At 33.7% G+C, this 27,953-nt stretch overlaps 1 protein-coding gene across 5 annotated transcripts; it reads left to right on the top strand.

The window, feature by feature from the left end:
- The first annotated feature begins 215 nt into the window (after positions 1-215).
- On the top strand, positions 216-27,373 carry LOC128859870 (cold shock domain-containing protein E1). Of its 5 annotated transcripts, XM_054096995.1 has the most exons (14): positions 216-305; positions 4,463-5,497; positions 5,590-8,683; positions 18,719-19,092; positions 19,151-19,330; positions 19,395-19,609; positions 19,676-19,883; positions 22,087-22,296; positions 22,350-22,583; positions 22,647-22,800; positions 22,870-23,039; positions 23,312-24,340; positions 25,297-25,474; positions 25,533-27,373. In XM_054096995.1, exons 3-14 carry the CDS (start codon positions 8,647-8,649, stop codon positions 25,547-25,549), a joined length of 3,006 nt encoding a protein of 1,001 aa, XP_053952970.1. In that variant the 5' UTR covers positions 216-305; positions 4,463-5,497; positions 5,590-8,646; the 3' UTR covers positions 25,550-27,373. The 5 variants fall into 5 exon arrangements, with proteins under 5 accessions (XP_053952970.1, XP_053952966.1, XP_053952969.1 ...); XM_054096991.1 differs by having other exon boundaries at positions 4,463-8,683; XM_054096994.1 differs by lacking the exon at positions 216-305 and adding an exon at positions 369-390 and having other exon boundaries at positions 4,463-8,683.
- The last annotated feature ends 580 nt before the right edge of the window (positions 27,374-27,953 follow it).

Here is a 27,953-nt window from a genome sequence, read left to right as displayed (position 1 = left end):
TCATCTATTTATACACTCGTCCAATAACTCGTTGTTCAGACGGCACACTTTTATTTTACAATCCAGTGATCGAACTCTGGGCTATTATTGTGAAACATATTAGTTGTTGCATAAAAACGTAGCAAATTCGTAACAATTCTAGGCTTCGAATTTTCGGTCTGTGAGCATCCCCTTTAGTAATAATATATATCTAAAATTTCTCAAAAAATTGTACTTAACTATTTTGGCTTTTGAGTAGGAAATATGTGGCAGCCCTCCGACGAAATGAAGCGAATGCAATATGGCGTCGTTGTGCTGTGTCGTGGGTACGTATTGAGTGGTGAAAATTTTAAAATTTATTAAATATGTTCATAATATATATCAAATAAGTGTTAGATTTTTCATACTCAGGTATGAAAATGTTTAGTGGATCGTTGAAGTTTAGTAAAAGTGAAAAAAACAATTTTGAAATTGATAAAAAAGCAACTGAAAATTATGCGATTCCAGAATTGTGTACTTTTGCAGCGTCGAGACAGGCGAGCCGTCTTGAAAGGAAAATCGACTTCGTATTTTCGAGTGGTGTCTGTTCTAACGAAGCATTATATTTGTAGAATGACAAATAAAAGATATTACCAAATTTAAAGTGGATATGAGTTTACTAGACATGATTGAATTCATAAAATATCAATTATTAAGCTGCTACCGGCTAGGGCCGAGGCTACGAACTAAGTACATACATAATATATATGTAATCGCAAACTTTGCATACGTGTGTAGACAGCCTCTTTAATACAGTTTGTGTACGGGGGCCACACATCAGCTCCCAATTCTGTATTGGTTTTGCGGTAGGAGGGGCTTTACAGCGCAGTGCACTGAAAAATCAATAATGCAGTTGTAGGATGTTCAACATGGTAACGTCAAATATCCAAAAGCGAACTCTCCTTTATGAGGTTGTTGTATGGAGTGGTCTTGTTGGTTATTAAGATTTTGATTTTATACCTAAAATGTGTATTCCAGAAACTTTCTCCACATTGCCGGTATATGCATTTTTTCTGAAATTAAACTAAATATCCACCTACTGTAGTTGGCTATATCAGTTGTTAGAGTGCTTTGGCAAAAGCTATTTTATGAGTACGATATAATGGAATACGTATATAAATATCCAATATAAAAATTGTACAATTAAATAATGAAATAAGTACTAAATAAACCGGTATGCAGCATTTATTAGTTGTCGCAGGTGAAATAATATATGTATATGCAAAACGTCTTTGATATCTTTAAAAACCTATCCTCAAGAGTAACTGTTCCTACTAAAATTAAAGTGCATCATATCTAAACTTCTGCACATAAATCATATAACTATATGAAAATAATATTTTGTAGATTTATGATAACAACCGACACTAGTATTGAGGTTTTAGATGGATTCATTTCTTCGGCAAAAAAATGAGCAATTTATCTATTGAAAAGTTTTAAATAATACTGAAGAAATACAGATTTTTAATTAATTGCTTTTTATGTTTGGCATAATTTTAGTAAGTCCATACATAGACACATACATAGGTGTAGTATCGGTCAAAACATGTTGAGCTAAGTATTAATATAAATGTATTATTTACTTGTTTATATATTTATTTATTTAAAGTAATTATAAATAATTCTTTATTATCAAATATGATTTGAATTATATTCAAACATTTCTCCTACAAATTTAAAACAAACAGTATAGCCAAAACTTGAGCGACAAAACATATTAGACTCCTCATTTTATCATAGTAGGCGACGAAAATAGCATTGTTTGTGCAAGTTTTTAAGATTTTATTTGATGATGTTCAAGTATGTGTAAAAGTTTTGATGCTGAAGAAAGTGATTATAGTTATTAAATTCAATTATTTATTCTTTATTTTTAAATAATTTGAAATAATATTTCTCAGTGCAAGGGATGATAGAGTCAATAATAGGTAGCAGTCCAATATGTTCTGTCAAGACTGTGTGCATACCTAAATCAGAATATCCAAAATCATTCTCAGGAGGCACTGCAGACTTAAAAATGATATGCATAAAGTACGAATATGAATGAAATATAAGGTCTCGCGTACATGTGCTACATCTAAGAGTTCTCCAAGCTTTCAGCGACTGAGTAGCTAGTTAATTTCTGTCTTAAATGCTTCTTATATAAGTCAAGCTAGTGATCGACAGTATTTCAAAAATCGAATGGGATGGTTTTATAAGCTATCTAAGCTAAAAATGGTGGCACTGCGCAGAAAACAAGATAAAAATTTCATTTAACCCCCTCGCACCTCATATGCAGAATTATACACATAATGTTTAAAGCCTTATAATAATTTTATTTTACTTTGTTGACAACACTTGGGACCTAATGTGCATAATTGTGCACATGCCGGAAAATTCGGCAAACTTAATAAATACATTTGATTTGATTTTTCACACATTTGTTTTTATGATGTCCTTCTTACAAATAATTAGTAAAAAAATAATTTTATTATCCATTAACAATAATTCAGGTCTGAAGGGGTTAAGAGAAAAAAATATAAAAATATGGAAACATAAAGCGAAACAGCTGATAGATTGCTTGTAAAGGGTTTTCTAATAACAGGTGTTATTTTGAATAGCCCGCTATTATCGAGAGATGACTAACGATTTTTTATGCCCGGAATTGGATGGTATTGATCTGGACAACTATTATTTTCAACAAGACGGCGCTACGTTCCATACAAGCAACGAAACCATTGATCTTTTATGGGAAAAGTTTCCGGACCATGTTACACTCGAAGAGGTGATCACAATTGTCCAGCGAGATAAAGTCTACGCCAGCAGCCCAGGGTCGATTCAAGACCTCAAATATGGAATTCATGAGGCTATCGAGGATATAGGGCAACCACTTTGCAATTCGGTTATGGAAAGTTTCATGAAAAAGATATTGTCCTGTAAGCGTGGTCGTGGTGGTCATTTGCCTGATGTTATTTTCCACTATTTACGGCATACCTTCCTCTTTATAATGAAATAAGCATCGAAATAACACCTCTTATTGCAAAACCCTTTATTTCAGTACTTAAGTATCAAAAATCAGGCAATTATATGACTTTCAAGACTTTGCAGCTTTTCGTCTGGTTTGCAAGTTCATTCACATAAAATACTCTAAGGTTGTCGGAGTTCGACGGAAAAAAGTTTCACGTTGTCAGCAAATATGAGACACTTTGTAAACTCAAAACAAGCAGGCAAGTCGATAATTAATAATAAGAACAAAGAGGGAAAGACCGCGTGTGTTTTGCAGTCAGTATAGCTGATAACTCGTTGAAAATAACCTGATTTTGTACAATCAATTTTAACAAAGAGTTTTTCATGTGCTCCACAGCTATTAAGGCCTCTGGATCTTAAGACCTCATATTGGGTATTTTTTCACAAATATTTTCCTTCAGCTGGTCTAAATGTTACAATCATATTCAGAATTGTTTTACCAGTTTGCAACTAATCCACAAACAAAATTGCTTTCGCCTTTCAAAAACTGATGCTAACACCTTCTTGGCCGATTTCTGAACACGAACTCGATTATTTATTTAAGCATCGAAGCTGAAGGTGCGTATTGTGGAATGGGTAGATTTACATATATCGTTCCCACGACAGTCGGTTCTACGTTAACTGAACGACTCGGATTTATATACGACCAAGGACTGTCATTCCAACGCGGTAGGATATCTTACAAAGGTCTTCAACCTGTCCATGGCCACTCATAATTCCTGACAAGTGGGAAGCAGGGAGAGTGGTCTCACTACGGAACCAGGGAGATCCGCCAACCAAGGGGAGTCTTATCTTTTGATAACTCTGTCGTGAAGACACTTGAGACTCTCCTACTCGCACTCTGCACGAAACATCTGACTTGATACTAATTAGTCATTAAGCTTTGAATTTTATTTGTCCCTCATTATGATTACCATCAATATTAGGTCAGAGGGCTAGATAAGCTGTGATTTGATGGACCTGCTCCACCTTTTTTTCTAATTCTATTCCTATTTTGAAATAGAATTGTTGTTGCACCATTATAAAACATTTCAATACATTTTTGCTTGTTGTTGTCGTATAAGCGTAAGCATTTCAAATACATATACGGGAAATGCTGATGAAGTGACAGTCCTTGGCCGGGTCGTTCCGGTTACGCAGAACCGACTGTCGTGGGAACGATATATTTTTGGTCATTGTTACTCATTAGTTTTAAATAATGGCTTGTGCTGATTTTAATCTGAATTCAGTTTAGCCACATTTAGTCCAGTCATTAGTGGTATCCAGCTATTCATATTTGAGGGGGTCCCAATTTGTAGCGTTTGATATTTCATTCGTTTTACTATCACTGCAGGCTTATTTTTATTTTATTTACATATTATACAATAAGTATATACGTTCTTTATTAAAATTACATACATAAATAATATTATAATTACTATTTCTTTTTTTTTTTCTTTAGCTTTTGTAACTAAAACTCCGTTTTGACATCACACTTAACTATTCTCATCATAATCTAAAACACCATCGAAAACGAAATAACAAAATCAACAAAAACTTACAAAAAACAAAACAAGTTAATCAAATTACAAAAAACCAACAACAAAATCGCGCACGATTAAATTATATTTAAAAACACAGAAACACTGAGCTCAAGGAAGGCGTAAAGATATGGTGATGGAATAGAAATTGAGGCAACTAATTTCTTGTTCCAAACTTTTTCGAACATTTAAAAGTTAAAAACAATAACTGTTTTCAAATAAAATTATTTAAATACTTAATAAACAAATTATAAAATCAAACCGTAGCAGTTCTAAACAAAAAACGCTTGGCAATAGTTTGTGAGGTAGTGCCTACACGTGAGTGCACGTACGCGTGTGTGCCCCACTTTGTATTTTTTAGTTGGGGACTGGAATAGTCGGACTAAATACAAAACGCTCCGAATTTATAACACATTTTATTCTCAATACTCAATAATTTTTGAACTTGCTATACCAAATATAGTTCTATGAAATACTACAAAATTTAAATAAAAATAATTGAATCGTTTGTTGAAAGACTTTTAAGAATCTCAAGGCGAAAAGCTTAAGGAGTTTGGAGTTGTCACTCAGATTAACCAAGTCGGGAGCAGATAAGTGATCTATTCAAGAGCGTTCAAGTCGTTTATGAGATTGATATGTGAAGTAAATGTGAAACAATACAATTCATCTTAATACTCTGCCACATGATCATAAGTTGCAAACGAATAAATTACAAAATCATTGTAAACGCATAAACTCATTAAAAGAGCATTCCGAGGTCCGACGCTATTGGCGAACCCAAAGTAAACATTGCCATCTACAGAAGATAGATTATGGTGTACCAATAAAGCAATTAGAATCCATCAAAATATAACCAAGAAATCGTCCAGTGTATGCGTTAGTTGCCAACTTCATAAGATACTTCCTAACGCCAGGATAAATAAATGTGCACATTCTTCCTTCTCAACTCGCGAAGCGTAAGATTCAATAAATTCAATCCCAATACCACCATTACTCCCACGCTAATCTAACAAACACTCTACCAACTCCCTCAATACATCTCCTTTAGAACCATCAACACTTCTTACATCCATATAGATTTTGAACGGAAAGGAATCGGTATAGAATGCAGTTCGAAAAATAAAAATATCCAACAACTGCAATAAAAACAAAAGCAACACAACCAGCAACAAAACAAAAAATAAAAAAAACTGGAAAAGTTTTAAAGTACAAAACGCAATAAGAAAAGAATTAATTACAAACCAACAAAAAATCTTAACTGTAAAAAAACTTTCAGATTAGAAAAATAAGGGTGTTGTGAAAAAATTTAAAACACGAAAACTAAAACAAAATAAAAAACAAAAAAAAAAATCGCAACAAAATATTATATAGAATATTGGGTAAATAAAGAAAAAGTGGAATATAAATAAATAGCCTACATAAAATGGTCAATGTCTTGACTTAAACGTAGTGATATATTGTGCGAATCGGGGTAGCTAAGTGCGGGAGATGTGAGGAGGAAAGTGAAAGAATATCGTGTAAACGCATTGACGACAAGTAGTCAACATAACCGACGTCGGAGAAGCCGGTTTGGAGTTTCCCATTGCAAGCATCAGTACTGGCGGGTTTGACTCTTATAGTACGCACATAATTGGCCAAATACCCGCCGCCCATAAAAACAATTCATACCCACAGCCATATGCCAACAATAGCAATACGGTTTGATAGACCGGAAATATAGACACTTCTAAATAATTAGAAAAGTTTAGAAAAAAAAATGAAAATTTAACCAAATTTTAAATTCATTCAACACATAGTCCAAAAAAAAACAAGCGGAATAAAAAGCCATCGAAACAGTGCATTGAAATAAAATCGAACAACTGATGAAGTAAATGGAGAGTAAAGATTAAGCAAAAATCAGTGTATCGCATGAGGTAGCTGTAGAGTAGCAAACTAGTTGCGCCGAAAGTTGCAATGAAGGCAGTCTTAACTCAAACAAACAAATGCAACGTAACAACAAAAATATAAAACGGCAACAATAAATCTAAAGCACTTTAAAAAACTAATACATATTTGAATAGAAATTTAATTAAATAATGATAATATTATTATTATTTAACAAGGGGCAGACGAATCGAAAACAGTAATCCAAACAATTAAATTATCTAAAAATAAATAAACTCAAATACAATTAAGCCACTTTTACATGTGAATAAAATTCATATTTTACATTAACAACAATACAACTGAGCAACTACAAATAATTTGAGCGCAACAAGGGCATTATAGTATTTGAATCAGCAACGAAATTGTTAAATTAAACGATCATAAAACAAAACAAAATATTAAAAGAGGACATATAGAAGTTGGAGCGTCATTTGTTGACGGGCGCCTGCTACGCCCACTTTCGCCACCCCAGAAGGATATTGTAGTACAAGTGTCCGGGGTACGGGTCGAGACAGAAGACGAATACCGGAACTGATTTGGACAGACTGCAGCAACAAACCGAGGAAATTTATAATAGCATACATTAAGCAAGAATGAAATTAAACAAAAATACTATGAACGGATGTGTGCGCATGTGAATGTGTCTAGAACCTAAAGTGTGTGCGTGAATGATAATATGCAACAAAAGCAAAACAAGACAGAATAAAAAACCAAGAGTTTATAAAGAACAACAAAACACAAACAAAAATTCAAAGAAAGATTTAACAACTCTGTGATAATTATTGTAAATTTATAATATAAACTAAAAACAAAAAGTAAGGAACAGCAACAAAAAACAAAGATTATTATTACAAAACAGCAACAAAATAAATTTTCGTTAAATTAAATAGAATTAAACTAAAAATAAAATTCTTAGATGTAAAAAAAACAACACAAAATAGAAACAACTAAAGCAAATGCAAATGAAGATAATGAAACATTGAAACAAATTCGTGATATCTTAAAGGACTTCGATACATATATACTATAGTATATTATTATATTATATTTTATATTAATTAAGTGAATACATAATAAGCTTATATGCATAAGCAAAACAGACTTTAAACGCAAAAACAAAAATAAATAAAAACTAATTGAAATTAAAGATAAAAGATTATTGGAGCAGAGACTAGCGACTACAGTTGTGGAAACACCTAAGTGAACTGGAGTACTGAAGAATGGATTGTTGAAAACTGCAGCAGTTTATAACAAAAAGACTTTGCTACATTTAAAGCTTAGAGTAGTAGATAACAATAACACAAAAACATAAATCCGCAACCCAGTAAGAAGCAACCAAAATAAAATCCAAACAGCGAATCGACAACAAAGCTACCACGATCGGCTTAAATTTTACCTTTAAACACATTACGTTTACGTCTTGAAAACTTCTCCCATAAAAATAAATAAATATCACATTTAATCAAATATCAAAAGTAATAGAATAGAAACTCCACAACCAAGAAAAAATAATAATATAATAGTAGTGCTTACGGCAGCCTGTTAGGCTCCTTTTTGCGAGAAGACGCAAACAGGATACAACTGGTAAATGTGTGATGGGTATAAAGCCTGGTTTTGAAGATAAGACAAGAAACCTTAAATAATGCATAAATGATCGCGCTATTAACATTTAAATAATTGTACATAACAGCAAATGAGATTAACAGAAAACTAACTAGCTCTCTTCGTAAAATCCTATAAAGGCGCTGTGTTTCGGCATTTAAGATATACATATATATACATTCAGAAAGGCTCTCAGTGAATTGTCACTGCCTCTCAACAAAGCTGTAAAAAAGTGAGCGTGTTATTAAATTTGTAAAACAAAATTACCATCAAGCAGAAAATTGTTTGTCATATTATTTATGAGTGGTGCATCAAGCGCGATTTGAAGTTTTGATTAAATTGTATACCTCTCGACGCATTTTCTTTATCAGTTGCCATTAGTGCTGTTAGCACGTGAAATAAATCCATTGTACGACTGAAGTGTGCCCACGCGCTTTACAACCATAGTTGGCTACTATTTCTACCATACTTTTTAAAAGTCTCCAACGTGTATCCGCAGCTACTAAAACCAGTGCAACACTCACTACCACCACCACCCCCATTATCAACAACAAGTATTCCACGTGCACTGACCAACATGAATACCCAATCAAAAGGTTACCGCACCGGTGAAGGTAATTAAACCCATTATCTTAAAAAATATAAAATAAAAATAATTGAAATATAAAATTTATCTCGGTGAAAAGAATGGAATTAAGTATTTTCGTAAGTGATCATTTGGTATATTTTATTTTCATTTAAGTAAATACTTATATATAGTACTATTGTCTCTTAAAGTCCTTTCTACATACAACGTTAGCGATCGCTTATGTAAGCAAGCAAGATGATTCAGAAAATTGCAAAGGCGAAATTAAAAAAAAAAAACAAAATACGGGCAAATTCAAATTTAATGAACAGTTAGCTTTGTAAATTATGCATTTTACCTTATTTTTTCTTCTTCTTCTTAATTGGCGCGATAACCGCTTACGCGATTTTGGCCGAGTTTAACAAAGCGCACCAGTTGTTTCTTTCTTGTGCTAACCGGCGCCAGTTGGACACACCAAGTGAAGCCAAGTCCTTCTCCACTTGATCTTCCCAACGCAGAGGAGGCCTTCCTCTTACTCTGTTGTTGTTGTTGTACCAGCATAAACAATCCCCATACTTACATACGAGGAATGCTGCTGGAGTGACAGTCTTTGGACGAATATAAATCCGGGTCGTTTCGGTAGCGTAGAACCGACTGCCGTGGAAACGCTCTTCCTCTGCTACCACCAGCTGGTACCGCATCGAATACTTTCAGAGCCAGAAGGTTTGTATCCATTCGGACGACATAACCCAGCCAGCGTAGCCGCTGGATCTTTATTTGCTGCATTATGTCTATGTCATCGTGAAGCTCATACAGTTCATCGTCCCATCGCCTGCGATATTCGCCGTTGCCAACGTGCAAAGGTCCAAAAATCTTGCACAACCTCGAAATTATAATTGTCATCAGTGACGTGGGTGCTGATACGCGAGTGCGCCGACTGTTTCTAAACATTTCTTTGGCTCGGAGTACTCTCACCGTATGCCACTGTTAACATTTCAAGTGTTTTTGAGCATTTCCATTTTTTACATAAAATTTTTTCGTGAGCAGAAAACCCGCAAAACACTTGTCTTATTTATGCCTCTCACAAACAAACTAAACATGCTATACAGCTAAAACCGTGAACATATGTTCGAGACGAGAGTATCAACGTAAAAATAATAATAATTGAAAGTCGAATGTACGTAGCCCGCGAAAATTTGAAAATTCGCCTTATTTTTTTAACACACCTTGTAAAGTACAACTGAATATCTCACGAAGGGAATGTAAAAGATGTTGATGTGCATTCATACCCAGTTTTACGGAAAATGTGGAATATACACCGTTGGAAAATGTTATGTATAGAAACAAATATTTTCATGTAAAATAATTTTTGAATGTTTTTTTGTTTTTGAAAACTCTGGCTATTTTCTACCTTACAAGGTCAAACAATTAATGCAAAAACAAATAATTAATGCAAACAAAAATCATTGGAGAAATAGAGTATCAAGACTTTTGTATTTAGCTCCACATTTCTTCCCTATATGTGGCTTAGAAAGTCCCGATTTTCTTTTTCAGTTCTGCTCAAAGATGCTTAATCGGGTTTAAGTCAGGAGACTGCGACGGCCATTTTAAAACCATTTAAACCTCCCCTTTACTAATTATCTTGAATGGTTGGGATAGCTATGCTGTTTAAACTCTCATCTTAGCGGCATTTCTCCTCTTACACAGGGAATCATAACCGTACCCAATATTCTACGTAGTCTACCGCACACATTTTATCTTTTTCTAAAACATGACGTACTCCTTCCTCCTGAGAACATTCCCACACCGTTATTGATCCGCCACCGCTATTGATGCTGCACTTGTGAGCCGCCTAACATATTGTTTTCCGTCAGAACCAAACATATTTATTTTTGTTTAATCCGTCCATGTCACAATTTTGAAGTTTCGATGGAAGAGGGGTGTTTTTGCAACTTAAAGTCTTTTTTTTTTTTGTTCTGTAAACTCAACAACGGTACTCTTCTGGTTGTTCGTGCCACTAATTCGACTTCTAGCAACCAGTATCGAACTATCGGGCTTACAAATTTGATGACAAATGACAAAAGAGGTTTAATTTTGATACACATAGTAGAAAAAGTCTGCGTTCACCTATGCAAATATTCTTTGCATTAGAAAAAGTTCAAAACAATAAATATTTCAGAAATTTTTTTTAATGAGTTTTATTAAGTTCATTTAAACGTAACTATCACACATATTTCGCTACCAATAACAAAATCAAATTTAAAATGAGATCACATAAAATTAAAAAGGTCATTCAAACTAAACGGAAAAAGTTTGCGTTCACTTCAATAATAATAAAATAAAAGGCTTAAGATCATAGAAATGTTTTAAAATTAATAGCTAGTTGGATATCCCCGGCTTTTTATGACTTCTAGGAGGCGTCTTTTCATTGATCCAACTAGGTTGGCTGTTATTTCTGGACTTATGGGTACCCATTCCTCTTTAAGCGCGTTCTTAAGCATTTCCTTGCTAGTTATTGTACGCTCTCGTATTTTTTTTTTCTAGAACGTCCCATAAGTGCTCAATGGGGTTAAGGTCAGGTGATTGTGGGGGTGTGCGAAGTTGTTTTGGAACATTATACAACAACCACAACCTAACAATCTCTGCTGTGTGTTTCGGGTCGTTGTCCTGTTGGAAAACAAATCTTTCACCGAGTCCCAGTTTGATTGCACTTTCTCACAAATTCGTTTTTAAAATATCAAGATAATCATGTCTGTTCATTATCGACTCAAAAAACTGCATATTTCCAACGCCCGAACTAGCCATACACCCCCATATCATGGCACCTCCTCCCCCATGCTTTACCGTAGGTACCAGATTTTGCTTTCCAAGTGCCGTTCCGTTTTTCCTCCAAATAATTTTACGACTTTTTATCCCGAAAATGCAAAACTTGCTCTCATCTGAAAAAATCACACTATTCCAAAACTCAGGTGGCTTGTTTACGTATTCCTTGGCGAAAGCCATCCGCTTAAGTCGATTTACTCGTGATATGAAGGGGTTTTTTCGGGCCACTCTGCCGTGAAATCCGATTCTTTTTCGAATTTTTCTTACTGTATCTGGATGTACTTTCTTTTGGTATTTTACTTCTATGTCTTTTGAAATTCGGCTTGCTGTTAGTCGTGGATTAGAATTCACAAGAATAGTTATGTTGCGTTCTTCTCTTTCCGTCAGTTTTTTTGGACGCCCAGAACGAGGCTTAGACTCCAAACAATTCGTTTGCTTGAAGTTGTTTATCACTCTTTGGACCGAGGAGTATTGCCTCCCAGCAATTTTCGCGATTTCCCGATAGCTCATACTATTTTGCCACAAGCTTACAATGATTTTCCTTTCACCAATATCTATTTCTTTTCGCCTTTGGTCCATAGTAACAAAAAATGTATTTCTAATATCAATTTTTCCCTCTTTAGATTTGTTCTTAACCGCGTCAACTACATGAATGATTTAAAATTTAATTTAACGTAATTGCCATGCAAATAATCGTCACTATTCGAAATGAACGCACACTTTTTCTGCTTAGCCTATTTAAGTAACTGTACTACAATCCCGTTATCTGAACACGACGCAGCTCAAACTCCAAAAAATTTTGTTCATAACCTCTATGAATAATTTTCTTTGAAATAAGTGAAAAGAAATAACTGAGAGTTTTAAGATAAACACGTTAAATTATTTTAATACTTTATAACAGTGGGTGAACGCAGACTTTTTCTACCATGTGTATATCATATGAGGTTTTTGTTCTCCCTTCCCAGAACTTTACGTTTTCTTCCCCTAGTTTCCGCTTTTGGTACATTATGAATAGCATTAAACCCTTGTTTTGTTCATATGCCATTAATTCTACATCGTTTTTCCTTGTTTTCTTAATTTTTTATTAGTTTAGCATGGCCCATGTTGCTTATTTGATTCAATACTAAGTATCGGATACTTCAAATTTAAGAGCAACTGATTGAAATGTATGACGTTAAAAAATGTTTGCTATCACCAAATAGTTACTGTTTCTATCATTTTATCTTGGTCGGATAAGTCATTAGAAATATATCCAATTAAAACACAACCAGGGAGAATGCCTTAGCTCGAAAATTTAGGGTATTTTAAGCAACTTTTTTTACAATAAATAGAAAGAAAAACGGTATTTAAATTCTTTAGGCTTTTTATTTAACTTCTTTTACATACAAAAATGAAAAAAAAGGTTTTTTTTTTAATTTTAATAATTTAAAAAATTACGCTGAAGTTGTCCCCTGGACGGTGTTGTCCATTTTGGCTCTTCTATTTATCTGAAACATAAAAACCAAAAAAAATATTAATCAGTATGACTGTACCTACGTCCCTATAAATTTGGCAAAATGGCGCGGTTTTTAATTTGATACTCCAAAAATCGGGGTTTTTTTCAGTTTTTTAATCAAAACAATTGAGATAATTGAAATAAGAATATGATTCTAGTACGGACGGCCGCTATTGCTGTTGTGAAAAGCATATTAAAATTTCAGACGATTCGGGTGAATATATATATTTTTTTTTACAACACCAGGCCGAAAAAAGTAAAGATTGAGGTGCAGGAGCGCGCCGACCGCTCTCTCCTAGTTAATCCTGTAGAAGCAATAATATTGGGAATTTCCGCATGAAAATTTCACAGTTCATTCTTAAGGCACACCATTCCTTGTTCAATGGATCTTGATAATTAAAATTACTTTCGGTATTTTTACCGTACAAGAAACGAGAAATTATAAAAAATCTGGCTGACGACAGACCATAATATGGTCCACTGTAAACTACTATTTGCACGTATAATTGCAGAAGAGGAACACATATTTACAGTAAGAACGGAACTGTATGTATTCGATTTTGCAAACCTAGTTCATTAAAAAAAATTGTACTCTTTAATACCATATTTCAAAATATGTCAATCTGTTAAAGCTCTTTCGTTTGATACCAATGTAAAACCTTTTCAATGTTTTTTACTTCGAAGTTATACCTCAGACAGTCCTAAGTTATACGCCGCCATCTGCCTATCGTATAACTTAAGATCTCTTTCAGTGGCGTTTCGATTTGTATATCTGTATATCGGAAACGGGTAGGACTATTTCTTGTGAATCTGACGTGTATTGGCCACCATTATGAGCAATTGGACTCCGGTAGCTGTTTTCTTGTGACATTTCACGATATCGAAAGTCTATGTCAATAAAATTCTAAGCCCTCAAAGTCAACATACGGGTCATTGGTCAAACTCAGCCGGATTTATGCAGTAAAGTCATCGAAAATGCGATTTCTCAGATCTGTACCGTGATTGTTTTACTCCATATTGTTTTACTCAGCGTTTAATTCTCAAAACCTGCAGTAGTAGGAGGCAAAATGAAGCTGGCAACCTAAACGCCAATAATTAAATTAATCTATTACTCGCTACGTCCCGAAGACATCGGAAAAAGCGTATGGAAACTTTGATGTTTTTTATTCTCAAATGTGCTAATTAATAGAAGGAGCAAAAATAAGTTGTCAATATGATAAAATCTGCTTTTCTTAAAAAATTTTGTTTTAATGAAGCCGTTTTTCGTAAATTAGATAAGTTTTGGAATTAAAAAATTAGCATTGTCACTCACGTTTCTTTTATATTTTTTTCGTTAAAACCTAGCAAGAATGCCGAAATTCATTTGCCTAGCGGAACAGGAATCCGTTCAAAATGTTAGGTGCTTTAAATTTTTAAATGTTTACTCTTTAAAATATCTAAATTTTTGGGTTCTTTGCAATCAATTTCTTCTTTTAAAGTATCAATTTTAGTTATGAGCGATAGTATGATATATGATGGTTGAAAATAAGATGGCCTTAAGAGACATTAATCTTATGCTCAGTCAGCCATATATATTATATAATATAAAATATCGCTGTTTCTTTGTTTATTAACCATTTATAATTTTTACACCAGAAACTTTAAACATTCACCAGATTAACTGTTTTCTTTTTTATTTTACTGGGTCAGTAACAAGTTTATTAACGCATTATTTATTAAAAATTGTAGATCGATGTTGGACGTAGCTTTATTGGCAAAATATGATAACTATGGCACTATTGTGCACTTTTTGTGCATAAAAACACACATTTGATATAGTTTTCATCCAGCTCCAGGAAATGAGTTAATGTGAAAAAAATATTCCTTTTTTTCATTAAAAATCGTATAGTATATTACATTGAAACTTTCTTCCAGTTTTAAATTTACGAATCATAAAAGACGCGTGGTTAGAAAATATACCGTAAGTATGTATGCTGGGGACAGTTTAGCTCAAAAACGCAATTCATAAGTTTACAAAAGGGTTTGCGTATGTTATTTATTCACCCCGACTTTTAATAACTTTTATTGGGTTCTTTAGTAATCTTTGCACCCATACTTGTATGCGTAAAATGGCCGCAATAATGCGCACAGGTGTGGGAACTCTGCACTTGCCCAAATTCAAAAAACTATAAACCAAGACGCTTACGAATAGTTAACTTACCAAATTATGATTACAACCCACGTATTTTTGTAGATGTAAAGTGCGTGTAGGTATTGGAACGCTGCACTTGTGCGTCTGTGCACACCTGCAAATAAAAACTTTTAAAAACATTTTTTTTACAAATATCCCAACAGAAATTACTAATTGGAGTGCATGTCAGGTGGCCGCGATTGTATTTGCAGAAAGCTGCTCTATAAATCTATAAATAAAAAGGTTTAACAAGAAGTTTTATAAATGCCTGATCGGGACTTACACGTATGAAAATCACAAACGGGCAGAAATACGACTTTTAATTATCGATTATCAGTAGAAATAATACGCGATCGACCTAAATCACGAAAAACATAAATTTTGCAAGTTAATTCGCTTTTGTTTTAATATTTAGTCGAATATTTGCAATCAATGAAACAAATATTTTCAACGAATAATAACAAAACGTCAAAATGGCAACAGTTCTCGCGACAATATAATTTTCATCAAATGTTTTTTATTTTTACTACAAAGTTTTTTTTTTAAAACATGCATATATATTTGAAAAGAAGCATCTTGCATTCTAACAAGGGAGTCGACTTGTCAATAGCGATCAAATCAAATACCTATTTCAATATGAATATTACATCCTTTGTTGGTTGTTTGGCCGAGCTTTTCTTAAATCTTAATTTGGGTTTCCGCCCGATTAGTGCATAAATTATTTAAAAGTAAATTAAAAAAAACGAGGTTGTCTTAAAGTCGGTTTACTGACGATAGTTTAACGTGACAAGGTCATAGGAAAATACTGATGTAAGGGTTGCAATTTTCAAAACAAAATTTTAATTTTATTTGTTTGATAGATATTTTGTATGGATATAGAGGAGGAGGTAAATGGAATTGCAATGGAATAGGTCAAGTTACATTTACACAAACGTGAAAAATGACGAAACATTTATCAAATTCATGAAAGATATCTTCAATTTCGATTGTGCATCAGACGTTAATAAGTCAACAACACTAAGAGGCATCATCATCGATTTGACTTTCTCAAGACACATTACACTTGAAACACTCCCTTTCATTTCCTATTTTTCCTATCATCGTTTATTCTCAACAGAGAAATGGTTCGTTACCATGCACACAGGAAGAAGGCATATGCAAATACAAGTATGTGAATTTATATACAAATGCGCATATACATACATATACATGCATATATATGCTCACTCAAGTAGGACAGAGCCAGATGTCGAACGTTGCCGAACGCGGGGGCCGATTGTGCTCTTTGTCGTTCGTTCCGCGCTCTCGCTTGCAGTTCAAGCACATTAGCTTACATTTGCTTGCATACGGAATAGATTCGTATATTTGATATGTCCATATGATTTGTATGCATCTTTACATATAGATTTATTCTTTTTTAAAATTGCGCGAAATTGTATATGTATATGCATGTTTATATACATATATTAGTATACAACATACATATCTTATAAGGCATATGGTAAATATTACCATACATTTTTTCCTTCATATATAATAAAAAAATTAATAATAATAACATTAAAACAACAGGTATTATTAACAAACTTGGTTTTATTTTAAATTCTTCAAGTGAATCAAATTAATAATAATCAATAAGAAGGCATATGCAAATTCAAATACGTGAATTTATATATGTACATATGCGCATATACATACATATATACGCTCACTTAAGTAGGAGAGAGCAAGATGTTGAACGTTGCCGTTCGTTTGCTTTGTCGTTCGTTCCGCGCTTTCGCTTGCAGTTCATTCAATGCAATGAGCAAGGTAACGGCAATGAGCAAGGGAACGACATATGAGCAAGGTAACACTAATGAGCAAGGTAACGACATATGAGCAAGGTAACACTAATGAGCAAGGTAACGGCAATGAGCAAGGTAACACTAATGAGCAAGGTAACGACACATTTTTTCGTGCGTGCAGCCTGTTAAATCGAATTATAAGACGTTATCACGACAAAATGTAGTTCTATATAAAATCGTATGGCTATACGGACGAAGAAATGATTTTCCTAATTTAACAGAATTTACATTCGTTACAATCGTCACAAAACATCAAATTTGACAGCCGCAATAAATACAAAAGCAACACTAGTTTTCGCGGCGAATTCTGAGATCGTGCATTGGGATAGCATTCGGAACGACCCGGATTTATTTCCGGCCAAGATCTGTCACTTCCAAAACATTTATGAGGCATGCTTGTGCTGTTCTAGAACAACAATCGCTGAAGTCTAAAAAAGTGATAAGCAGATATAATTTGTACGGTCTTTAACTATGATTTCTTTTTCTAATTTCCGTGTGTATGTGTAAAAAGTGTTTTACGTAGTACAATAAATAACCGTGAATATAAAATATTTGTTCAATCGCAGTAATTGTTGTAAGTTTATTCTTGAATTTTGCTGTTTTTCGTTATACACTTAGATGGAGACTTCTACAAATCTGCACTCGGTTTTTCGAAAAAAATTTCATTGTTACATTTGTTGTCGTAATTTAACACTAAACCTACCGGTATTTTATGTATTTCTATTCCGTCTTTAAAATATTATATATACATATTATTAAGATCACATATATTTCTCGGTAAAACAATTAGCAAGAGAAGAGTAAATCTTGAAAAATACATTCGATGTATTTTTTAATAAAAGTCGTGAAGGCAAACGACGATTTAATAATGTTATTTCTAAGAACTTCTGACAAGAAGTTTAAAATGGGTCATTTGACCCGTCCATGGTAGGTTTAGTGTTAACATACATTTATTTACTATTCAATCTAGGATTTGCTACAAATAATAGGTATTTAATTCGCTTCGAACTCTCACACCTTCATCAAAGTTACATCAAAGTTAACACAAAACAGTCTCTCCACTGTAACTTTGGTTCTGAGTATATTTTTAAATTTTAGGAAGCTGACTTCAATGTAATCACAAGGTCGGCTGCATTTCTTGCAGAAGTCAATATGGAGTGTTTATTGCTCCCAAAAATAGCCAAAATGTATTAGGTCAATGCTGCAGTCGATTATTTAGTCACTGCAATATCCTGAAAATTCTTTCGAAAATTTCAAATCAAATCATTCGATCTGATTTATATCATTTTTGTCACATTATATTTGAAAAAATTTCATATATTTTATTTATTTTAAATTGCTCCATGTCTTTCCGAATTATTAGTGAAAAAAACTAGAAACTTGTGTATCCTGGAAACTGTTAAATTACAAAATTTTTAACTAATTTAGTATAAAGTTCCTGTTGTCCATCGTTGTAAACAGAAAAAGTGAAAAAGCAATTTGTTGTGTGCGGCTTATTTATGCGTGCGAGTATTGATGTGTTCGTTAATGTTCTCCCTATTCTGCTTTCTGTGTGTGTTTGATCCTGCCCATAGCTTGTCATATAATCATTTGCGTTTTTACAAACGAGGACAATATTACATCTGTAAAAATTGAAGAAAGGTTACTTAAAGCTAAGAATTTAAACAAATTTTATGTATGCCCAAAAAATTCAATTTATTATAAAACTTAAAAAAGGCGTGAAATATATTTCCTGTGGATTTATCTTCTTAGAAATCTACGATAACATTTCTTGTGATGGATTTTTCAACATGAATGCCATGCGTATTCAAACGACTTTCCCGCCAATTGGCACTTTTACTTTGGACTCAACCCTGGGTCCACCACCGGCGCAGTCGCAGAATCAGCCGCCAATTTCTCAACATCAAACACCAATTGGGATGTTCGATGCCAATGATGTTCCGGAAGTTATTCAAAATCCGGCTACGATCGGAGTGTTCCAATCAAATAGCGTTCTTAGTAATGGAGGTAGTGGTGGTGGCGGCGGCAATAACTCATCCATTTTCAGCTCGCAATCGAGCTCTTCATCAGCTGCCAATGATCCAAGTCAAGCAACTCGAGAGACTGGAATTATTGAGAAACTCTTGGTATGTATATAAAAATCAATGGAACCAAAAATAGATCTATAAATATATTTGTTTTTAGCATTCTTATGGATTTATTCAATGCTGTGAGCGTCAAGCACGTTTATTCTTTCATTTTTCGCAATTCAGCGGCAATATCGACCACTTGAAAATCGGTGATCCTGTCGAATTTGAAATGACCTACGATCGTAGGACTGGCAAACCAATTGCCAGCCAGGTATCGAAGATAGCACCAGAAGTGGTATGTAAAAAGAAATGGTCGAATGTTACAGCAATCAATATTATATTTATTTAAAAAATCTAAGGTATTGTCAGAGGAGCGTGTTACTGGTACTGTTACTACAGAATTACGCACTGACTGCGCAAACAATTTACTCTCTTCAAGCGAAACCACTGGTCGCATCAGCTATGAAAATCGTGGCGAGTGTTTTTTCTTGCCCTATACCAAAGACGATGTTGAGGGAAATGTTAATTTACGTGCCGGCGATAAAGTCAGTTTTCAAATTGCAACTAACCAAAGGTGACTTTTTATTAATCAATATTGAAGCTTTTGTTAGCATTATAAAAATGATTATGCATTTTACAGAGGTAACCTTGGTGCTTGTCATATCCGTTTAGAGAACCCAGCACAGCCGGTAAAATACCGTGGTGTTGTATGCTCCATGAAAGAATCGTTTGGATTTATTGAGCGCGCTGATGTTGTAAAAGAAATTTTTTTCCACTTTTCTGAAGCTGAAGGAAATGTTGAACTTCGTCCAGGAGATGATGTTGAATTTACAATACAAACACGTAATGTGAGTAAGATTATTAAATTTCTATGTATAAATATATTCTATGTACATAAATAAATACTGCTTAAATGGATTTTTACATACCATGTTGCGACTGTAACAGTAGCCCTTCACAACATACTAATTATACTGTAAATTATAGAATAGAAAAGTTATGATATTTTGAAGAGTCATACAAATTTCGAAACAAATTGAGAAAATAAAAATCCTCTTTTCCAAATATTAAACATAATACAATTTTATCGAGTTTAAGACGCTAAGAAAACACACTTAAGAAAATCGGTGTTCTTTAAAAAATGCTTAAGTATGGAGAGTTAGTTTAGTATTTCGAAGCACCTCCTGCTTGTTTCTTGACTTCTTCGATGCATTTAATTAACTAATTTGTACGTTTATCCGGGGAAATAGAGCACCAAGGATTTTGAATTTGTTTCCACATTTCTTCCCTATTTATGGTTCTATAACGCTTCTCCTAAATTCGGTTTTTCTTTTTCGAACCACCCCTTTGCTTGCTAATGCTTGATAAATGTTTGAATGGGATCGTTATCCTGCATAAACCTCATTTAGGGACATTTCTTCTCTTTCATAGGGAATTATAGCCACACCAAATATTCTACGTAGTCTACCGCACACATTTTGTCTTTTATCTAAAACACGACCTACTCCTTCCTCCTAAGAGCATCCCCACACCATTATTGATCCGCCACCGTGCTTGCGTATTTCTCAGATGAAATGCTGCACTTGTGAGCCGCCTAGCATTTTTTTTCTGTCGGATGCAAACATATTTATTTTTGTTTAATCCATCCATGTCACAATTTTGGAGTTTCGACGGAAGAGGGGTGTTTTTGCAAATTGAAGTCTTTTTTTGTTTTTGTTCTGTAATCTCAACAACGGTACTCTTCTGGTTGTTCGTGCTATTAATCCGATTTCTACCTACCAGTATCGAACTATCGGATTTACAAATTTGATGACAAATTACAAAAGAGGTTTAATTTTGATATAGCATATGAGGTTTTTGTTCTCCCTTCCCAGAACTTTACGTTTTCTTCCCCTAGTTTCCGCTTTTGGTACATTATGAATAGCATTAAACCCTTTTTTTCACTGGTTTCCTAAATTTTTACTAATCTGGCCTCTTCCTCCGTACAATGCTTAGCGCGTCCCATTTCGCTTATTTGATTTAACAAGTATCCTACACTTAAAATTTAGTTAATTATTTTTCCCTTAAGGGCAACTCAGTGAAATTTATAACGTTTAAAATTGGTTGCTATCACCAAATATATTAGTTAGCGTTTCTATTATTTTGTCTAAGCACAAAAGTCATTTGTTTACTCAAGTGTGTCAAAAATAGTGAGGCAAAATAAGATGAAAGATGAAATGTAATACAGAACAAAAAACCGTTAACCACTGATTACATATTGTAACCAATGTTAAACAAACCAATTTGTAAGTCCATTCGAGAAATTGTAGTGCACTGTTTCTATTATAACTTGTGGTAAAGGATTATCGTGGAAGCGTTTGATATAAAATACTTCTGCAGTTCGTAGTAGGCATAAAATTTAAATTGTTCTCCATTTGTAGGACAACATTAAGTCGCACACCACCATTCCCATGACAGTCAGTCCTACCTTAACGGAACGACCCGGATGCATTTCCGGCCAAGGGCTATCACTCCAGCAGCATTCCTCATGCATGTATAAATGTATGGGGAATGTTTAAGCACAACTACATAAGAAATATGGAATTACTTCCCCTTGTGGCAATTGAGACTTCGCGATTGTTTTGTATTTTAAAAGAAAAGAATTTCATTGCGCTTTTCGGTTTCATTGTTGTCTACTGCAAATCGTCAGTCTTGAGCTAATGTTTTCTGACTATTTGTTTCGGTTGTAGACAGAGATTTGGGAACTATGGAAAATATTGTTGTTCTACTTAGCTTTGACTATTTGCCCTGTAGTTGTTTTGGTATATGGTGGTTTTGAGGGCTGGAAACAACAAATGTAAGTGGTGGGGTAACGGTATTCGACTAATACAGAAGGGTGTTAGGCGAAAGAACAAAACTGTGGACATCGATTTTTTAAGAAAACTAGTATAGTATATTTTCCAAACTCAAATTTAGGTAATAATAGTTAAACTTATATGTGTTTTCGTTGCTGGTTTAAAGTCAATAGTCGTCCGAAAATGATTAATATTAATTTTATTTTTCGTCTGTAAGGGTCGTGAGTTTGCTTGCAATATAACACGGTTACCACCAGGATCGGTTATTTTTGAGGACGTGGATACCACTATCTACAAAGGGCAAGTTTTAAAGCCACTTGACCGCAATAATCCAGCCCGTCAGACAAATGATCCCTTACCCGGTCGCATACGTTACCGCGCACCAGATTACTCTGAAGTTGAAGTACCGTTTGGTGATAAGGATCAGGTAAATACAAATACAAAAGACTTTACTCTTATCTTAAAATATTTTCTTAATAGAAGGGGGATTTTACTTTGCGTCATGGTGACTGGGTTCAGTTCTTACTTGCTACCGATAGGCGTGATCAATTACAGCGCGCTACTTCGATTTCTTTACTTGACGAAACCTTTAAGGTTTCTGGTGAAAAGCGTGAACAAGGTGTAGTTGCCTCACTTAAGGATGGTTTTGGCTTCTTACGTTGCGTTGAACGAAATTTGCGTTTGTTTTTCCACTTTACGGAAGTGTTGGACACAGTAAGCAATATAAAGCTTTCGAACTTAAAGTGCAACAAAAATATGAATTAATTATACTTTCAGAGCCGGGAAATCGCTGTGAATGACGAAGTAGAATTTACTGTCGTCCAGGAACCTGGTGTTCCCTATAATACTTCCAGGTTGCATGCCATTCGCATCAAGCATCTACCGCCCAATACGGTGCAGTTTGAAATGCTAATGGCAAGTAATATTGAAGGTATTTTAAAATAATTGTTTAGCAAAGGAATCTCGACAAAAACTTTTTTTCTTTTGCTTTTCGTAAAAGGCTCTGTAACCCGCGAGGCTCCTAAAAGCCCAGTTAAGTCCCAGGATCGCGTTGAAGGCGGTGTGATTACATATGATCACGGTGATGTCAAAAAGACTATAATGTATTTCCTTAAAGACTGCGAGAAACCACCAAGAATTGGAGATCGTGTACGATTCGATATCTACTTGGTGAGTATGTGATGTACGGAATTCCACAAGGGGTATTTTTAAATGTAACACATATTTTAAAATAAACTAAATTTGAACTTTGGCAAAGGCTTTGTAGTTGTATAACGTAGTTATCATTTAGTATAAAAAAATTCCATTGACCTTTTTTAAGGTTAGTTTTATAAAAATTAAATGAGGACGACTAAGCATGCATTTTTTGTTAAGCTTAGTGTGGTATACCTACCAGAATTATTTTAATATATTGCCCAATCTTGATATCCTTAACTCTCTAGGTAAAACGAAACAAAGAGTTCATTGCTGTAAACGTACAGCTTATCGGACAAATGCAACAGTTACACCAGCAACAGTTGCAACAACAACAACAACCGCAACTTATGTTAACCAATACAACGAACCAACTGCAACAACATCAACATATGCACAACCAAAACAATGAGCAAATGCTAATGTCCAATGGTGTCGGGGTTGGTCTTGGTGTCGGCGTTGCCGTGGGCGTAGGTGTGGGGGTTGGCGTTAACACTGGAGGAAACAGCTGTGGTATGTTGCTTCCTCCACAAAACGGATATTTGCCACTGGCCAATTCAACTCAGTTGCTATCCACACCAAAGATTGAAGATTTCAAATTGGACAATAATAACTTAACAATGAATGAACATGGCCAAACTTACCGTGGCTTTATTGCTGTCATTAAAGAGAATTTTGGGTTTATTGAAACGCTTTCGCATGATGAGGAAGTCTTTTTCCACTTCAGCAATTATGTTGGCAATCCGAATTGGTTAGAATTGGGTCAAGAGGTGGAGTACACTCTGTCGCCGAATGGCAACACTTCCGCCTCGGGAAATTGCTTACCCGCCGAGAATGTGCGCACTTTACCCAAGGGTTCCATTCCACAGCCAGCCGTTTTAGAAGGAATACACAATGGAATAGTAGCACGTCCGTTACGCTGCATCAATCCCGACCAACAGGAATATGCCGGGCTTATTGAAGTATTAGATGAAACCAAACAGAGTGTTTTGACACAACATGAATTTGGTATTACGAGTTTGGTAAATAAGCGTGATTTGCTGCAGAAAGGTGACCTGGTAACCTTCAAGATAGACGAAATAGGCCGCGCTGCGGAGATAAATGCAGTTCGTCAAAAGAAACGTGCAACTGTTGATTCGATCAAAGGACAATTTGGTTTTCTCAATTACGAAATTGAGGATGGCAAGAAGCTCTTCTTTCACATGTCCGAGGTGCAAGGCAATGCGGTTACATTACATCCTGGTGACACAGTTGAATTTTCAGTGGTTACTAACCAGGTAAAAACAAAAAAACTTTAGCATATTTGATATCTTAACAAAATGTAATAGTATTTTGCAAAATTGTCACTTCTACTATTGATAGAATGTATTTGATATAAGTAAATCGTGATGTAGAGGGCCAGATCAAATTGAGGCTGTACGTCCGCAAATCAAAGATATAACTATTATGAAACACAAAAACAGAATAGTAACAATTTTTGAAAATTATATATTATACCAACGTTTTCGAATAAAGATTATTTGCGACTTCAATTTACTTTGTTTCCTGCAGGCGAAAGCGGTTAATTGTACTACAGATGAGGTTTGGCAAAAATACATAATGCGAATCCAGTGGCCTTTAGTAAAAACATTTACGTATTGTACATAAATCTAAATATCCTAAAATCGATATATTAGGAAATTCAATCTTTTAATTTCAATACCTGGATCAAAACTTTCCCACTATAAAATATATTGAATATATGTATAGTTTTTCAATAATTCATCGTAAATTAATTCAGAAAATAATTCAGATCATTCCACTTGGTACTTAGGAATCTATTTTGACAGCATTTATATCAATCGTCAGCATTGAGTTGTTCATATAAAATGCAGATGAAGTATCTTGAGATTTGGTAGAGTCCAGCTCTAAGTTTTGTCGGGGCAATGCGTTCTAATTTGTTACTGAAATATTTCACTCGACAAACGCTCTCGTGACACTCAAAATATTCATCAAACATGGATACAAAACTTTGTTCTTTAGCCTATACCAAATGTTTCGTAATGTCGACATTTTTAAATATCTTCTCAAATTTTCGAATTTTCCATAATCAATGAAATGCCAGTTAATTTTTGTGGCTTCGCAAGCATAGCCCCCATATAATATTGATATATTTCGTCTTAGCTATTAAAATTAAGAAAAGGATGGTTTTGCTTATAAATATATATAATATATTTTTTTTATCATTTTGTAGCGCAACGGTAAATCGTCAGCTTGCAATGTGCTGAAGATTAATGATCGTCCAGACCGTTTAATATCTCGCCTAAAGCTCAATGCAGATGATACTGTGCCACGTTTAATCATTACGCGAGCACCACGGGGACCACAAAGCAAAGGTTTCTTGCCACAAGCACGAATTGCACGCATTCCAGGTGAGTTTGCGGCCGATTAATACTGTAAAGATTTCTATGATTTGTATACCTTTCTCAGGTATTATAATTGAATAAACAGCTGAAATTTACAAAGAGAAACTGGAAGGCTACAACACTTCGTCATTTAATATCCGCAACACCATATGAAATAAAAAATGAATAAACATAAATTGAGGATGCAGCATAAGCGAGGAGGAGGAAGCATGGCAACTTTATTTAACACAATTTATAATATACGAATGCTAGAATTTACCGAATTAGACGCAAAAGAAAAGAAAATCGTGAAGCCTCATCTCTTCCTCAGAAAAGGAAATAAATATGGCATATTTATTAATATGAATACTAAAATAACAAAATACAAAATATCTTAAATAAAGGAATACTGTAATAAAAACAAAAATTTAACTGCTTGAGAAAAAAGAACTATAAAAAGAATTATACTAAGAAAACATAACATTGCAGGCATGTCATAAGCTCGATAGAAAGCATATGGTCCTTTGAATGTTTCGCTGTTTATACACTTTATTAACTATATGCTGAACTGCAAGCGGATTTCCATTTATTATTTTTAATTATTAATTGACGTTAATAAAACTTATGAAGAATATTCAAACACAATTGAAGTAAAACAAAATTATACTATTGAAGTAGACAGAAGTCAAAGGAGTAATAGTTGGATTACAAACAAAAGCCACGGTAAAAATGCAACAAACTGTAATGCAATACGGCACACACATAAATCATTAAACCTATATCAAAACAATAACTAAAAATGTACTCAGTTATTGTTTGTCCATATTTTATTATACTTGTATGTAATTTAACTCATTGAAACAAATATTTTAATTTACATATGTATATGCACATGAAAAGTGACTAAATTGAAATCCTTATTAACAATACACAATTTCATGAATTATAAACACATCCTGCCTACTAATAATAATCTTTCTTTTAGTTGAAGCTCTAAGAGGTGTAGTATTCAACTATAACTTGCTGTTAAATTACGTATTCTCTTCTATTTAATGATATCACAGAATGTTTCTAACGTTCATTAAAAGATACAATGCCAAATTACGATGATGAATTTCTTGTACTGTTTTGGTGCAACCAAAGATTCTCCCTTTAATCCTATATTTACACATTTCACGGATTGATTCAATATTTATGATTATATCTAGCGTTGCGCCCCTTGAACTGCTTTTTTTTTTAGTATTTATTAATACAAATATATTTTCTCATTTTTTCACACATTATTAACTAAAAATGCATATGCATATGTCATACATATTTGTAATGTAAACGCAATGGAAATGCTATTTATTCTACATCATATAAATACTATATTTCGAAACTTACAATAATACTTTATTATAATTTACCCTTTGAAAGCTATGCAAAGTAACAATCGCAAACGATATGAAACAAACACACAAATCCAAGAAAGTTTAGTATTTAGTTATACTTGTATAATATGATTTATATTATAAAGGATTTATTACTGTCATAATGGTGATGAATGAGAACCCGTTGCATTACATTAAACAATAAACGCAAATTTGCGACGGCGAATTCAATTTGCTGCTCCATAAATTTTGCAATATATATTATATTAAAACATAAATACATAATTAAAAAATGGCAACAGAGAACACTTAAGTAATTAAGAAACCCCAAATTAAGCAACATACAAATATATGAAACTAAAAAATATAGTATATTAAAAATATATAATAATATTCTTCAAGAAAATACAATGAATTTCAATTACATTCAAAATTGGGATCAGTCCTATAGCCATGTTAAAATTATAACGACCTACAGAACCAAAAATATACAAAAAAAAAAAACTTTGAGAGTGAATGAAATTATATATAATTGCTTGAATACCAATAAAAGCCGTAACATCAAAAACATCACAACAAACAAAAAAAAAACGTAAAACCTGCAAAGCAACAATTTGCAAACTATATGAAATCAAATAAAATAAACACATATTTCATTAAAGCTACAACTATCGGAGCGTTTTACTGAATTTCTTCCCACAGAGTGTGTGTCTGTGTGGATGGATTAGTTCATTACACGGAGAAGAGGGAAAAACAAAACCGAACGATTTTCCAACGCAGCCAATGCAAAACATTGTATTAGTTAAAAAAAAATACAAAATATGATACAATAAAAATTTAAATACAAACATAATGCCTCAATTGCCTTCTATGTTAGGCTGTGTTCGTAAATGCAACATGACGCGCAAACTACAATTGCATAACAAACAGAACGTTCAGAAATGCCAATATTGCAGCACCGCAATAATCAAGCGTTCAAAAAGGCAACAATTCTATCAGTTGTCACTCATAATTTCTATCAAAAAATTGTTTACTGCATTTAACTACGATGTCTGATGAAAAGTAAGCAAAGCTGTTTTGTTTTAATTTTTGTATTGAAATTTAGTTAAATTTTGTTAATAATAATTGTATAA

Source organism: Anastrepha ludens, chromosome 4, assembly GCF_028408465.1.
Source record: "Anastrepha ludens isolate Willacy chromosome 4, idAnaLude1.1, whole genome shotgun sequence".
NCBI classification, from domain to species: domain Eukaryota; kingdom Metazoa; phylum Arthropoda; class Insecta; order Diptera; family Tephritidae; genus Anastrepha; species Anastrepha ludens.
This window is presented reverse-complemented; position numbering and strand designations above follow the sequence as displayed.